Below are 17,408 nucleotides of genomic sequence, written 5' to 3' on the forward strand. Positions count from 1 at the left end.
GAATAGGATATAGAAGGTCGCTCAATGTTGAGCAAATGAAAAAGAACCGAGGCATATCAGAAATAACGAAGGAAATAAAACAAAATGCAAAATGAAAATAGGAAGCAAACTTACTGAAAGAGAATCAGTGGCGTAGGTCGGCAGAGCTCGAGTCGGAGATGGGAGTCAGTGCTCGTGCAGTTGGTATAGGTATATAGTCCAACGCGAGGCAAAGTCTCAGTTGGGAATTTCATTCGAATATCGCTCTCCGGATGCATGAGTCTAGTAAATTGGAAGCGAGCTGTACACTGCACGAGAGCTTCAAGCTCGCTACAGAACGGCCCCTGGTGGGCTCTGCCGGTGCTTTCTCTCTCTTCTCGCGTGCGCGCGCGACAGAGAGGGAGCGAGATTTCGCCATCACCTCCATCGGGAATACCGAGCGCGTAGACGGCGGCTATTACCAGGCCGATCTGCCGTGTACATACATGTATATACAGACAGAGCATAGACATATATTTATGCACACGCTCGCGCGTGTCTATATTTACGAGAGGGATCATTTGTCCAAAAGCTGGCACCAGTGTAGTCAAAAGCTCGCTTGCGTCAAGCTGCCTTTCTTCCAGTGCCCAACGAAAAAGGATCCTGGCAGGACCAGAGGCTTGCTGCCACCGCTGCGAGTCGAATCTTAAGTAGTCGTCCACTACCCGTTCAGCGAATCGCGTAGAGAGCCAATGAGCGGATCCCTCGGCGACGCCAGCTGCTAGTCCGAATCTCGTATACCTACCTACCTCCGCCTACAATTCCACCGCTTGCTCTGTACTATTATATTCCAATACGAATGAATACTTGTTGGCATAGCTGCTGTATAGGGATGCGTAATATATGGGGTCGCGTCGTCAACTGCAGTTAGAGATGAAGCTCATTTGCAATCAGTTCGTTCCCGTTGTCGAGAGAACAAATTGATATCGTTCAAGTCCCCATCGATTAGCTTGATTGTGCCCTGCCACTCAGTGATCGATCGTTGTTTCTTCCATTAACGCGTTCAATTTATTTTTTACTTTTCTTTTAAATGAAATTGGATTCGAAAATTATGATCTAGTTGATTTATATGTTTCTGAGCATCTTTGCACATTCAAATTGGCTCGAACGAGATACAATTTTCTTTGAAGTACCTTATTATGTATAATTATTATATTTTATTTAACTTGGGCTTCCGAGTCGGGTGCGTGAGGCGTTCAAGTGGTTGTTTGGTGAGATTTTGCGGGTGATGTGTCAAGCGAGGAGCTCTGCTTTACTCGGACATGTGTGGCGTGTGCGCCGGCAGGGTGTTGGTCACGTTGCTGTACGCCGATAATGTCCTCTGACGAAGTGCGCTGGGTTAACCGGGGGGTCGGTGATTCATAAAAAAACAGGCCAACGTAGGCCCAGGTGAGTGAGGTGAGAGGGGTGATAAAATGATAAACGATTTCCAAAAAATGCAAGCACTCTTTATTTTATAAGTTACATCTACCTACACAAATGTAAAAAATGAAAAAATGTTACTAAATATTACTTAAGATACAGTCATAAAACAAAATGTCTCATTTTTAAACATTTTTTTAATGGTCTGCTCAGAGAATATACGTTGAATTTTGTTGAAGATAAAGTAAAAAAACTGTTTATTTGACTTTGTAAGCGAATCACAACTAAATGAAGTTTTTAAAACACTTTATATGCATTACTTATGTTTAAAGATTATCAAAATATTTTTTTATACGCGTTTAAAACTGGTCAATCCTGTATCCATATTTATGGAACGATTTGTTACTTCGGCTCAGTGTTTCATAATATTTATATATATTTATAATAATTTTATAAACATTTCCAAAATCATTCAGAAAATTCTGAAAAAATTTACGAGTGTTATTTGATAAATTATAAGCACTTTTTGTTCCATAAAATTTTTTCGTAGAGTCCATTGTTAGCGAGTAAAAAATCTCAAAGCATTATCGTCTATCAAGACGACATGGCACATGTTATAGAGCTTTATAAAAATACCAAAGCTCTTTTTTACATTTTCGGCTACAATCAGCTGTTTTGATGGCTGCCATCTTGAATCTGGATGAACCAACGCCGCTAAGTTTTAGTATAGGCTTGTATGCCACCAGATTCAGATTTTTCAGATTTTAATCGGAATTCAGATTTTAATCAGATCCGAATGCGTGCGTAATCGTGGTGAAAAATACGACCATTTTGAAGACAAATGTTCAAAAACGACGATTTTTGTTTGTTTAAACAAATATATATTGAAAACGGTTGCATAAATCGAAAATCTGACACCAGATTTGAAAAGAGCGATAAAAATCCCATCGTGTATGGTATTTTTACATTAACTTGACAATGGTTTCATAGAAAAATAACGCGTTGAAAAATAAGTCAAAATTAGGGTTTCTTAGTATTGGACGGGTTAAGACACGCTTTGTCGTGACTTAAGCTGCTCATTATTGCACCACGACGCTATTATGAGCACCTTATATCTCGCCAAAGGGGGCCTAAACGTGAATTTAGCACAGTGCTATAAAAAAGTTTACGATACTTATGACTCAAGTAGCCCATTCTTACCGTGGCACTAGCTAACCGTACCGTGCAATAATGGCCTGCTTAAGTCATACGTATCATAACATACTATAATAGAATTCAATTGTCGTTTCTTCTTGTTACAGGTATATGATTGTACATACCTACGTGCAAATAGTTAATGTCAGAATTGTTTCAATAAAATGTGTACTTCTTGTTACAGCAATTACTCAATTATTTATTAAATTTATTCAAAAAATCTCGCTAGAACTGTTTAATGCGCCATCTCTATTTGAACTGCTAAACAAGACAGAACTGATAAGTTTCTATATGTTATTATACTGCGCAATAATCTCTAGTCAGAGTCTATCTTGTTCTCGTGATCATAAATGAACAAACATAACAATTTATACGCATGCATAGTTTTTACGAGTTATAATCTTATACAACTCACTTTTTTATTATGGAGTCTACATATAATTAAGCAGATGAATATTTTTTTCAAGTGTATTTCTTTGCATTTTTTTACAATTGTAAACAATAAATAATTTGAAGTGTTTGTATTTCCTCGACGAAATCATCGAGACAGACTCGTATGTTTGAGTGCTCGTGCACCAATAAATAATAATTTTCTATCCTTATCTTATCTATCTGTTGTCATAAATAGAATTCATTTACAGAGAAAAATTTTAGTGTGTTTGAAACTCTTGGGTTGACAGAATCTGAAAAATTAATTTCAACATGAGTAAAAGTGAAGAAAAAACCGTCTTAATTTTTGAAGATGTGCAGAAAGCTGTGCGTAATGCAATTGGATTAGATGCTCACTTAGTCGATTATAATTTTAAATCTTTATCTGGCGATAAAGTTGGATTCGCTGGCTCACATCAATTTTTAAATGTAGAAGTGATAAAAAATGGTAAAAAATTAGCTCTTTGTTTTTTTATGAAAACTTTTCCGTACGATGTACCAGTACAAGTGGCCATGATAAAAAATTGTAAATTGTTTTTTAAGGAGTCAAAATTTTATGAATCGATTTTACCAAAATTGATGACAAGTGTCAAAAACAAATATTGGAGTGCTCTGTGTTATCTGTCTAAAGAAAATGTTATAATTCTTGATAATATGAAGGACAAACATTTCGAATTAAAAGGAATGAGTTTGTGCGAAACATACATGAAATCAGCTTTAAAAACGTTGGCTTTAATGCATGCTTCGGCTATGATCGCTGAAAAAAAATTGGGCCAATCTTTTCTCGAGGTTTACCCGGAAATTTTTCAAGAAGCTGTTTGGACAAAACAAACAAAATTTTATGATTGGTACAGATATGGAGTCGATGCAGCTGTGTCAGTAGCAAAGAAATTTGGATTGGATTACACTTGCATACCCAAAGTTTGCAGTGCGGTGTTCCAAAAGGCAGCTCCGTCGAAAAAATGGACGAACGTCGTTTGTCACGGTGATACTTGGGCCTATAATTGCATGTTCGATGATGCAAGTCCTCAACCACGGTGCGCACTTGTAGATTTTCAAATGGTTCGTTACGCGCCTCCAACCTCAGATGTGGCTACTTTGCTATTTTTAGCAACCAGGAAAGATGAAAGGAAAAAAATTGAAAAAGATTTATTACGTCACTACCATGAAGAGTTGTGCAGTGCTTTGTTAGAAAATGATCGAACGATGAAGCTACCGACCTTTGCGTATATAATGGAAGAATACGAAGATATGAAAACCATTGGTATGGTTCACGCAGTGGTCGATAGGCCAATTACTCAAATCCTTGATATTGATAATAACTCCGATGATGTTGATAGTTCCGATGGCTGCATGAACATTATCTTTGGTAGACGAGATAAGTTGGTGATGAAACTCATGGATAAGCATCCACATTACAAGGATATGGTCCTTGAGCTTATTGGAGAAATCATCGAGAATGCATAAACTACTTTTAACATAACTAATTTTAAAATTCCACATATAATGTTTATGATTAAATTGTGATAATTGAAACAGCAAAGAGTATTGAATATTTTACATAGATTTTTATAAATATAATCTTGAAAACTTCATTTATTGCAAGTGTATAGATGCTGGAAAATTTTAAAATATTCGAAATATTTGAATTGAAATACCTCCAGCAAAATTTCAAATTCATTCCAACCTTTGCTTTAAAATTTTTTTAAATATTAATTGATAACATAAGAATTTTCAACTGGTATGGAATATATAATAGCAATTAATTATTTGAAATTAGTTAATTACAAGTAAATTCAGAACTTATGTGAGAGTTTTTGATCAATCGGTGTAGTATGAACAAATTTTACAATGATAAAAAATAAATTTTTACTATTTCCAATTATATGGCTATTTTTGAATTTTAGCTCGAAGCACCAGGTGGTCCCTTTAAAACTTTTCTAAATATTTAAACCAGAGAAAATTTCAAAAAAAAAAAAAAAATAAAACACTAGTCTCGATCTGATCGAAATTGACGGAGATGGAAGCATATAAAAAATTTCATTGGAAACAAAAAAATGCACGATAATATTTAGTTTTGTAATTCAATGTAAAAGAACTGAAATGTACAATCTACGTTGATTTTTTTTCGCGCTCTCGGTGGAAGGTGAGCTCCTTATTGGTGCGTATGTATAATCTTCTCTTGCAGAGCTTTTTAAAGTGAATCTCACTCGCTACTATATAACGAGCAAAAAGCACGTGGATCTAATGCACTACTGCTGCTATTGCGCGTGTTAACTCTTTAATTTAAAGATAACAAAAAATCCAAGAGTCAGAATGAAAAAGAGGTAGAGAACCTTTTCCGCCCTTCTTCAATCTTATTTTGCTTCGTTTTCAGCGTACTCAAGTTCGTATATAGCTTTCATATATTTTTCCGTCTTTTACTTTTGAAATTAATTTACAAGTATATGAGTAGTTCCTCTATACTTTTAAAATAAGAGCTTTAAAAAAACTGACACAACGATTTGGGTACACCCTGTTAGAAATGAATTTTTCTTATTATTTGTGAAAAATATTAATTTAAAATAGGCCCGTTACTCATTTTCATGCGTAGTCTTTTTTGGAATTTCAATTTTTTAATTTTTCACGCGTAAAAAAAGTACATTTTTCATTGAAATTTAGGATGCGAATGAAATATTTATTTCACTTTTTATTCACTTTTTACTGCGTGACGACCTAAGACATTTTATTTACACAAAAGTCGTTTTAATTCGTTCTTACGCTGTAAAAATCGGTTCACGATGTTAACGAAGTTCGGAAAACCACGCAAAAAGGTGTCAACATACCATAGTTTGAAAATATACACTTTGGACAGCGGACGAGTTGCGCACGCGCATGCTAATATTAGGTCTCAAAATCGAACATTTTCCATGGACATTATTTAAACTGCTATAATGACCGCGAAATAATTTTTATCACTGCTAGACATGGAAATATCAAAAGTACTTATATTTAAGTGTAAATATCCATACTTATAATGACAAGCCGATGCAAAAATTCAGTTTTATGGTACAATGTTTGATTGTTTCTTAAAATTGGACGCATGACGACAAAGACATTTTCGACTGTTTTTAAGTTGCATAATAATATGATTTTTATATGTCCAATAATATATGTAAAAGTTAGAAATAATTGATATCTAACTATTCTGCATATTCCAGTAGCGTCGATTCACGATTTTCAACTGCGTACGGGCCGGGACATCAAAAACAAGCTTTCCGTGACAATCAACCAGCTATTTAAACAAAAAAAAACGTAAAAGTTCTTGCGAAAAATCAATTTCTCAATTTTCTTAGCCATGTTACCGCTAAGGAATCACGATATAAACATGATCAAAGGTGATCACGACCATTAAAGTATCTCAGGGAATTTTTATGGAATTTTCGAACCCCTCCTTCAAACAAAAAATAGCTGATTTTCCCTCGAAAACTATTGAGCTTAAAGAAAAAGTGCACTAAACAAAAATTTGAAAAGTGGTTCGAAAATTCCATAAAAATTCCCTGAGATACTTTGATGGTCGTGATCACCTCTGATTATGTTTACATCGTGATTCCTTAGCGGAAACATGGCTAAAAACAATCGTGGTAGAACGTGTTTAAGCATAGGAAATTCCGGCATAGAATTGATCTTAATCCAGTGTACATGTATAAAGTGGGCTATTTAATAAGCTGAATTTTTGAATTCCTCGAGGAAATCTTCGGCTTCATCGAATTTACTTCTGTAGGAATTGGACTTTCTGTATTGACATTTTTATCGAAAATTTTACTTAAATTATGAAAATCTCAAAAGTAATATAATGCTGGATTAAAGCGAATAATGCATCAGTGGGTGCAATTTAAGTGTGTACCTATAATTATAAGTTTGAAAAAACGTTTTGGTGCAGCATTTATATATGTAATTCTTAAAATAAAATTAACGCCCTTAGCTTGTTTGAAATGATCGGTCAAATTCTTCGACAATACCTATGAAAGCTGAAACGTTGAGTAAAATTAATATCACATTATTAGCAGCTCAAGGGTGGGCAAATAATGAACAAAAAGAAACGATGAGAATCAATTAAAAAAAAAAGACCAGTGATGTTTTACAAGGTGAAAAAAACACTATGGACCTAGAGGCTATCCTTGTTTCCGCAGTCCTCGGGATATTATATTTAACGAAGCAATTCGCTCATCGCCCGCAGAGAGCCATTAGAAAGTTGGTGAAAGCACATCTATTTCTATAGTTCCTGTGAATCTGACGGCCATTATGCAGAACAACACCTTTAGCAGTGGAAAAGGTTGCAGTCAAATTGCACTGTTTTAATACGACCAGGTCAGTGTAGTACGCAGGTGAGCAGCGAGCAAGTGAACGAGATCGTTAATTCGAAAACTCTTGTGCTTTTGCAACTGTTACAATATGCGTGTGTGACATCTTGCTGGAAAGTCGCATACACGCGCGTGAAAGACTAACGAAAACCACTGTTCCAAATTCAGATTTAGCCTCGAGACTTGTATCTTTTGTCTATATATTTATGGCCGATTCTCTGTGAAGTCGAATGGCCAAAAAAATTTTTTTCTGCAAATATGAAAAACTTGTTATATTTAATGTCAGATATGTCCCAAAAAAATTTTAGAAAAATTGGGACCTTCTATGACACTTTTTCAGAGGCCCAAAGTTGGCCATTTTAGCGTTTTTTCGAAATTCATGAAAAATCACAAATATTCAAATAATTCCTACATTAAAGTAGAATGATTCAAAAGTAAAAGTGCCCAGCAACTTTTTTGTTGGAAATTGTCCAAATTTTCAGAAAAAAAGTATGCCAAAGTGATTGGAGCCACCTGAAGACGTATAGAGTGGAAAAGACTTGAAAAAAAAAAACAAAAAACAAGAAATCTAATCGAGTTCGAACCTGACTTTCATTTCCTAAACTATGTAAAAAGCTTCCCAAAGATGTCAACTACTGCTTGATGAAGTTTTGTAATGGGTCTTAAAGTTTAACGCAATGTAGATAACAATGTATGGCGAAAAGTTGACTTTAGAATGGGTATCAAATGGAAGTAGACATCCGTATCAATTCTCTTGCTTACGAACGATCTTGGCCTTGAAAATTTTTTTTGTGTAATATAAACTGGTTTTTGTTTAGGTAATATAAATTAGTAATATAAATTGGATAATTCAAATTGCTTTTACACGTGCGGATGGGCATTGAAAAAGTAATATTTTTTAGATTTCATATTATAAAAAAAAAAAATAAATAAATAAATAAAACAATATATAAAATTATTTTATATCTTATATTGTAAAAGAATCTCTTTAAAGGCCTGAATTTATAGATCAATGCAGAATTTAATTTGTTTTGTTTAACTTAACTTAATTCATAGATTTCTTACAAATCGCTTAGTCGTAATTCACGCGTAAGTGTGACGGTGCAAAGACCATTGTACGTGCAAACGTCGAATGTCGAGCTTTTGAATATACATACGTGCTAGCGCGCGCACGAGCTGCTCGAGTTCTGTAGTGGAAAGAGTAAAGGCTTTGAAGTTCGATATTATCTTGGCAAAGCTCCACCAGCAATCCAATAACTCAGCGGAGACTACCACTGTATATGTATTTTTCCCATTACCCAACGTGCTCACCGGCTTTAATGCGCAAGAAACTTAGCTTTCCTTCACCTTTCTTACTTGATATAAGTATATTTAGAAGTATGTATGATTTGGGCGGGTTCAATTATGCTCAAGTCTCCTTGGACCGACAGGCAACTAGTACTAAAAGATACAATCAAAACCCGCTGTCAATTCCTTTGTTGTTTTTTTTACATTGATTCTTAATATAAATTAACTAAAGTTTTATTATTGATGAATTAATTATAAATCTTCAGTTGAAGATAATAAAAAGAGGGTTGCAGAGAGTACATTGCATACATCAATATCTAACTCTATGAGAAAACAAAAGTACAACTTTTCATTTTGAGTCTGTATAATTTTCATAATATTCGACAAAATTCGTCGAATATTATGAATAATAAAATTATGAAATTCAAAATAATGCTCTGTCCTTCTACACTGATGGCAGCAAAATAGCTTACACAAACTGCTTTGGAAGCGCAGTATTTCGAGAAGTGGAAATTCACGAAACGCTCTCTATCGAAAAAGAAGCTTCTGTTTACACAGCCGAATGCATATGGCGATACATAAAGCTTAGCCTCAAATTACCCAGAACAAAACATCTATATTTTTTCAGTCTGTCTTAGCACACTTCAAACCTAACCATACACCAAAATCAGTCTTAAAACAAACTCTTACATACTAAAAATCAAAAAAATGTATTCTGCATTTAACAAAAAATCAAGCGGTCAAACTATTCTGGGTACCATCTTACATAAGTATAGAAGGAAACGAGCAAGGAAACGATCCACAATACTCCGTACACAGACTTACTTGAATCTTTAAAAAAAATGCATATGAACAAAATGAAATAAAAATGACAGAACAAGGCTTATTCAACGGAACTATACACTTTGAAAATTACTACCGTAAGAAAGAAAACCATAGTAAGTTACTTAAGATAATCATCTTAATTAAGTTGCCTTGGCCGCTGCACGGTCGTGGCGCTGATTGCCACTGCCACTGCCAAACAATCTTCTCGACCGCATCCACTCCGCTTCTCGCCCTTGGTATGCAGGGTGATTCAGAAGGAATGTAGTCCCTCCGAGGATCAGATAGAGGAGGTCAATCGACAGAAAAACTCTTATGACAAAAGTCTCAAAAATGTATGGTTGTAAAGTTATCATTAATTGAAAATACCAACTTTCGGTCCTCAGAAATGACGTCACGTACGTTCGATTCATTGTTTCTATGCCAAACTCATATGATCGAAAATAACATGCTTCAACCGCTTTAACCTACGCAATTCGAAAGAAAAAGCAATTTGATCAATTTTAATTAATTTATCAAATAAAATTATCTAATTTTTATACGCAAATCTGTCGATTGCTATTGCGAAGATCCTAGGACAATCAACAGCCGCAATGGAGGCAAAATGAGTCAGGTTATGCTTGACAAGTTGACCGAGGAATAAAACATGTAACTGCCAGCGTTGCATGCCTATAGATGAGCAGTTGAATCCCCTCGAATTTGTCGAATCTAATTAGACAAAAAGTTTACAAGTCGAAAATAGAAAAATATCAAATAAGAAAAATCTAACACACTTTTATCTACGAAATAAGACCGATAGTTGATCCGTACGTCGAAGCTCGTATCGTGGGCCTCGTAGCGATCGTGTAATGCTCCTAAAATTTGTCGAATAATGATCAACAAAAAAGCTAGAGCTTACAACTTGAAAAAAATTGAAGCAGCGCTTTATTTCACGAGAACAGCTCATCGAGTCGACCCGAGTTCGCCGTGCGTTTCGTGGGCCTTGTAGCGAACTTGTAATGCTCCTTAAATTTGTCGAATAGCAATCGACAAAGAAGCTAGAGCTTACAACTTGAAAAAAATCGAATCTCGGTTATATAACTATTTTATGTACATTTTTACCGAATATTTCATCTGTTATATCAGTGGAAGAGGAAAATATTCACTACATTGTTGCACCCTACGGACTATAATTTATACTTATAGTATAATTTATGTACAATTACATAACAATTATTTTGGCGTTTTGACCAACATTTATTTTCAATAAAATTTAAAACATTTTACATGTCATTTAAATCTATTTTTCCTTTATTTATGCTCAAATATGATATAATTATCAATAAAAATAACCAGTAAAGGTAGGTAAACAGACCAGTAGGTAGTAAATTTAGCCCTATTACTATCTCTGACATACATCAGAACAAGAAGAAAAAAACCTCTGTGACGATATGTCATCATGTACGATACATTTTTTCATGCGATTACTCGCCTTCTTCGTGTTAGGGCTCAGCGCCTTCACGAAATAAAAGCGCCTGAGCCCAATATTTTTGCGTTCGCTCACCGCAATATTTGTGATGTGGCGCTGTACTCATACGTGGATAGTCATGCGTTGTAAAAGGTCTCTCAGTGTAGGAGTGGCACTATACTAAAACACCGACAGGAGTTAGCGTGATAGCGTAAGCCAGAAAGGTCCAAAGCTGGCCTGCAACAGAGAGCTTCCAAACAGTTGGAAACGAAGAATGATAAAAACTGATTTAGTCGATTTTTTAGAGACTTTACACCAGAGCACACGTAAACCCAACCGGCACTTACAAGAGCTGTTGACTACCTGGAAGAGAGAGAGATTTATGTAAGTATAATATTAAGAGTGTTTATGAATAAAATAATTTTTCCAGCGGACTTAATAATACATTGCAATCCTATGCATAAACTTCAAGCACACGCAAACTTATAAGCCGCTAGCAATAAATTACTTGCATTGATACTTGCCCTGTGAACACAAATTAACTAGTAAATGACACTACCAGAATAAGCGTCGAAAAATCCCAAGAAATAACATATACCCGCTATGTTTACATACATTTTTTTGCCTAAAGAACTTTGATAAATATAATACGATGCCCTTCATTTACACAATTTATAATAAATACGATTTTATATTATTGTTGCGCACCGCTTTGATTTAAACCTCTAAGCTTTGATTTCATGCTGCAATGTGCCATTCGCATGGACGGTGTTTACATAATGCGTGCGCATCCAATTTGGCAAATAAGGAATTTACGTAGTTGCTCCGCATTTATCTCTCAACGAATGTTCGATGTATATTGTGTGCATTTGCGATTTATGAACGAGACAGAATAAAAAAGAATTACCAATGTTAAAATAACAACAGAGGTGATTCCTCGGCCTCGAATGTTATTGCTCGAGCTGTAAAATATAATTTTCCTTTTTCAAACTGTAATTACAACCAAAACTTTAATATAGACGAATTCAAAATCGTAGTAATACTTTTTTTAAAAAGATAAGATGAGTGCAAGTATGACAGTAAGTCTTGTAATTTGAGTTTACCTCTAAAATACTTTTTTTTCTCATTTCGGAAAGGTTCAATCTCAATTTGCGATTGAATTATTACTCAGCTATGATAGTAATGAAATCAAATATATTCCAACAACTATTCAGACAAACTGAAACTTTTTTTTTTAACGATAACACACTAAGCTTGAGTAGAATGATTTAATAGTGATCATGTAAAATTATTAATTGTATGAAAAAATCTTACTCATGACTCTACTTACGCGGCCGAATTAGGATATATCTATTCTATTGTAAAATTTAAATGAGAGTGAAAAATAGTTTTGGTGGGATGCGAAAAACTAAATTGCGATTATATGAGGAAGCGTAAGCTGCAGCTCTCTCTGCCTTACTTGCCAGAGGGAGCGCGAAGCGCGCTCCTCAATAATTTTATTGTGTATAACATGTGTATAACTTTTTTTTAGATGGATTTTCCAAAAATGGCTCTGTGAGGTTCTCTGCATTATTGCTGTGAACAACGGTACCAAACCGGTCATCCAATTCCATCTGGTAGTTTTCTTGGAAAACAGGGATTGAACTCGTTAATCCTGAAACTGTAATCGAAAATTTCAATGCAATTTTCCGAATAAACTACTAAATGAAATGAGACAAAATTTAGTACAACTATTCACAGTAAAAATATGGGGGCTCCGTTAATGATACTAAGGGGCCGCTTTTCCAAAATTTATCAAAAAGTTATTGTAAGGGTGATAATTTTTCCAATTTCGAACTTGGTACTGGATAATTCATTTATCATAAACGTTTCGTCAAGAAAAAGGCAAAAAAAATTCCTTGTCAAAACGTTGAAAATAAATAAATTATTCAGTACTCGCTAATATCGAATTTGACAAATTATCACCCCTACATTATATGCGTAAGGAGAGCTTTTCATCTCTGCGTCATAGATCTTTTTTGGGGAATTATTTTTTCACAGATCTCTTTTATATTTGTAAAATGCATAAAAAGCCACGTTTTTTATCCTTCGACAGCTGTTAAATTATCTTTGATAGTCAACTTGTGATCAAAATTTAACAAAAGTTGTATTTTGTTTTGTCGATGAACATATTACAATTTTGGCCTAATCGATGGAGATGAAGATTTTTATTTTTTGACATTTATGCTATTTTTGATATTGAATGGGTTTTTAGATTGCAAATATGATTTTTGACAACAAATCTGAATTCCCGGTACAATTTTACATGAAAAATGTTCAATGTACTCTTCAAAAGTACATAATCAGTTTCTATTGAATTTTTTTCAACTAATAACTCTTTTAGGATATGCCCTATATACATTCAAATGACTACATTGTCATATTTTGTTTTAACAATAAAAATGTTAAAATAATATTAATTCTCAATCAAACAAAAACTTTGAATTTCTTTTTTCTTTAAAAGTATGAACGATTTAATAATATGATTTTGATGCTGTACTACGAAAAATGTCTATAGATTCCTTGTATATCCTGATGTATCAGCTAAACAACGACAGCATTTAAAAGTTTCCCAGTTGCAATGAGACTATTGCATATCGTCGCCCCAGCGCAGGAAGGTATCTATTTCCAAGCTGTAGCAAGAAGGATACTTACTCGCGCGCAGAGGCAAAAAGGTATCTAACTCGAGCGCAGCGGCAAAAAGGTATCTAATTCGAGCGAGAAGCAAAAAAGTAGCTTATTCAAAGGAAGTGGCAAGAAAGTTTTGACGCGCTGAATTTAGGTTGGCAACGGAGCCATAAATGATAAAATTTTGTTTCGTATTAGAGCAAAAAAGAGGAAAAACATTTGAGCTAGTGTAATGATTTTCATCCATTTGTAATGCGAGCAAACAAATCAATCTCACCATGATTTCGACTCAATTTGCCACTTATGGAGAACTTTCTATGTTCTGAGAGGAAAGTAGAAGTTATCGGCTTTACATAACTTTGAATTAAATGTTGAATGTTGAATGTTGAAACAAAATTTTATCATTTACGGCTGCGTTGCCAACCTAAATTCAGCGCGTCAAAACTTTCTTGCCACTTCCTTTGAATAAGCTACTTTTTTGCTTCTCGCTCGAATTAGATACCTTTTTGCCGCTGCGCTCGAGTTAGATACCTTTTTGCCCCTGCGCGCGAGTAAGTATCCTTCTTGCTACAGCTTGGAAATAGATACCTTCCTGCGCTGGGGCGACGATATTAAGGTTGTTATGGTGGTATTAAAAAAAAGTGAGAATTTTGTAAAACTTTGCACAAATGTTTGTGATATCACAAAGATATCTCCCATGAATTTTTAGATCGATTAGGAGCTTAGTTTTGAAAATATTTAACTGTCTTATTAACATGTGCTCTTATGGGATCTCGTTGATCGAGGGGTACAATTTCGACAAAAAGTTAAATCATAAAATGTTAAGATTACTTTAGAAATCAAATTTAACATTAAAAATCTTATTCAGGGTCATAGAAAACGCTTTCAAAAATGATAGTACATATCTCTGATAGTCGGGAAAAGTCGGATTTCTTGAAATACTAGTATTATAAGATAATCTTTAACTTTTTGTACAGATTGTATAGCCAATATAGCCTTAAAGACTTTGTCGAGCTTAACAAGTACAGACACACTTGCAACATACATTGCAAAGTTCAGAAAAGTAAGATTATAACATTTGTGCGATACATTCAAAAAGTCAAGGCGAGAGCAATCTCGCATTCTATTGATATTTGATCATCATAATTACAGCAATCAACGCAATTCTGAATAATAAAAAGTCTATTTAAGTGAGCGTATAATACTTTTGACAATTACCTTTCCTTTCTACAAGCATGACCCTATTTGTTTGTATATTCATAGGATCAGGGGTTATTATGTGGAAAAAAAGAGATAGAGAAAGCTTGAGTTTAAAGTTGTATTGCTATGAACTCTTTTCGAAGCCAGTCTTTCTGTAATAATATGAACGAGAACACTGGTATACGTATGTGTATATGCAAGCACACACGCTCAGACATATACTCACACACATATCAAAACGAACGAATGAGTTAAAGTTTAATTAACGTGCCATGCCGAATACTATAGTCCATTCGTGGAGCCCTTCAGGCCGTAGGTAAAGGCACTGGATAGATCGCGCTTCTCGCTCTTCAGTACAGACTGTAGATACTTTAATTTACCTTTACTTTCGAAACTTACTCACTTGTTCGTTCGTTTGCTTCGATGCACGAGATATACAACGCACAAGAAGTTTTCTTCTTTTCGCTATTCTTTTGCGATTTTTTTTTCTTACACCGTGTACCCTTCGACCCCCTCAAGCAGAAATATAACACATGAGTGTATCTAATGTGCAAACGAAGGGAAATAGAGCTGCAGCTTTTTTGTAAAGATTAATGCACTCGGAGGTGCGAGCCGATGAGCCCACAGGTGGACTTTTTGTTATTTATTTGCACGCGAGCAAGATTGCTAGGAAGAGCTAAGCTTGCTTGTCCGTGTGTGTTTGCTTGATGGCTGCAGTGTATTGATGTCAGTAACTAAATGCTCTTCGATGTATATGGGAGAGATAGATAGATAGATAGATAGGTTGATAACGGTGGATGACAAAATATCGGAACTATTTTCTATTACTTCTTAACTCATACCGAAAATTGTTAAACTAAATTTTATACAGATGGTAATCATAGCTTTTGAGGTAAGAAATTAGAAACCAAATACAAATAAATGAAAATACGAAATTGCAAGAAACCATAATAATTTAAGTAAAATTCGTATATCACGACACTCACTGATTTTTGATTAATTATAATAAATACTAATAAATTGAATAACTTAACACTTTACAATAATACCTAATCTTCTTTGTGCAAAAATAAAATTTATTAAATTTTTTAATGATTAACAATTTGAACAATAAAATAAAAATATAGTTTTATCATTGATGATCCATTTACGATATGATAATTTGAAGAATGACGCATTTTCGCTTCAATTTAATACGCATACAAATCTTCGTTTATAGTTGACTTTTTGGTCCTCAAGCTTTTTCTATCTGCAATCATCGGTTGATCCAGAAATTTGAGGCGTTGATGAATGCGGTCAGCTTTCTCCACAGCTGAAGGGGCGTTAAAACTTGTGACGGCATCGTCGAGGTGAATGGCTAACTCATTTGGTAGCAGACGATACCAGAGCAGCAGGGTCGTCGTTGGCCTAGAGCTACCATCTCTGCAAAAGCTTTACCATCTCTTCCCCAGCTCCCAGCAGCTACAATCCGTTCACCTTCGATAGCTTAGGAGCTTTCGGAATGAGTGTATCATGCAGCTCCGCAGACGCAAGCTTAAAAATGAACGCCTTATTCGTATGAGGGGCGCTCGATCCAGAGCCGATCGGACCTCTCCGTATCCAGGGCCTAGTATAAGCTACAAATCTTGAGAATCTCACGAGGCCCAAGGCCACAAAGATTTTTTCCAAGATCTGCTCCTCCAACAGCTGGACGGCCTGCGGAATTCCAGTGACAAGGACCTCACATTCGTCCACGACCGGCGCCCGAGTCGACGCAGAGCCAATCGCCTCCAAACCGCGCTCCAGTCGATCATTGACCGCACTGCATACTTTACGCAAGTCAGCGATCTCAGCTGTATTGCTTGCTGACACGTCCTCCTGGGCGTCCAAGCGCGACTCGATGCTGGTAACTCGTTCGTTGAGAACTGCAAATTCCGTCTTGATGACACCTTTCAGCTCAGTGACACCCTCGGCGCGCTTTTCGAATTTCTTGGTGTGCTCTTCGAATTTCCTGGTGTACTCAACGAACCAAGTAGGAGGTGAGTCAAACGTAAGAGTACCTTTGTTCGACATCTTCTGCTGCGAGCCGTCAATAGCTGGGTCGAGTTGGCGTCGAGCGTCAAGGGCAAAAGATCTTGAGTCCGCACGAATCGCCAAGCGCAACTGAGCCGTGTCAGCCCTGCGCGCCTCTGTCTAAAGACTCACAGAGTCCCTATCCTGTCCTCGCCGGAAAGCCAAGCAGCAGGCAGGTGAACTAGCGCTGAGCTTTGGCAAACACTTGACGTGGTAGGATTTGTTGCAAGAAGGGCACGCTAACACTGGATCAGGGGTCTGGTGTCTGCAATGTCTGCAGGACATTGCCTCACTTGTCATGATCACCTTTTCACTTGTACGGGAAAGCAGCCGATACCACAACAGCAATTATTCTCAGCTCAATTTGAATTTGAAATTAGTCCAGAGACAAGACGACAACAACAGCAGAGGGTTCTGACACTTATAGACCAACGGCCAAAAACGTAAACAATGAGAAAGCAGATCAATTTTGTGAAAGGGAGCAGTCAATCACTTCTTTCTAATTTTTCACTTAGAATACTTAGAAGAAAAAAGTATCAAAACAAAACAATAATATAGATTGAAAAATGTGCCACTGTCCAGTGCAG

General features: G+C 35.6%; 1 protein-coding gene across 1 annotated transcript; it reads left to right on the top strand.

The window, feature by feature from the left end:
* Positions 1 to 3,264: 3,264 nt before the first annotated feature.
* LOC106659049 lies at positions 3,265 to 4,830 on the top strand. The gene has a single exon (XM_014381343.2). The coding sequence runs from the start codon at positions 3,277 to 3,279 to the stop codon at positions 4,468 to 4,470; it is 1,194 nt and encodes a 397-aa protein (XP_014236829.1). The 5' UTR covers positions 3,265 to 3,276; the 3' UTR covers positions 4,471 to 4,830.
* Positions 4,831 to 17,408: the final 12,578 nt, after the last annotated feature.

Source organism: Trichogramma pretiosum, unplaced genomic scaffold (genome assembly GCF_000599845.2).
Source record: "Trichogramma pretiosum strain Unisexual culture from Peru unplaced genomic scaffold, Tpre_2.0 scaffold171, whole genome shotgun sequence".
NCBI lineage: Eukaryota > Metazoa > Arthropoda > Insecta > Hymenoptera > Trichogrammatidae > Trichogramma > Trichogramma pretiosum.

What these genes read in the sequence shown, in the direction of transcription:
- LOC106659049 (XM_014381343.2), top strand. Translation starts at nt 3,277, where the DNA reads ATGAGTAAAAGTGAAGAAAAAACCGTCTTAATTTTTGAAGATGTGCAG.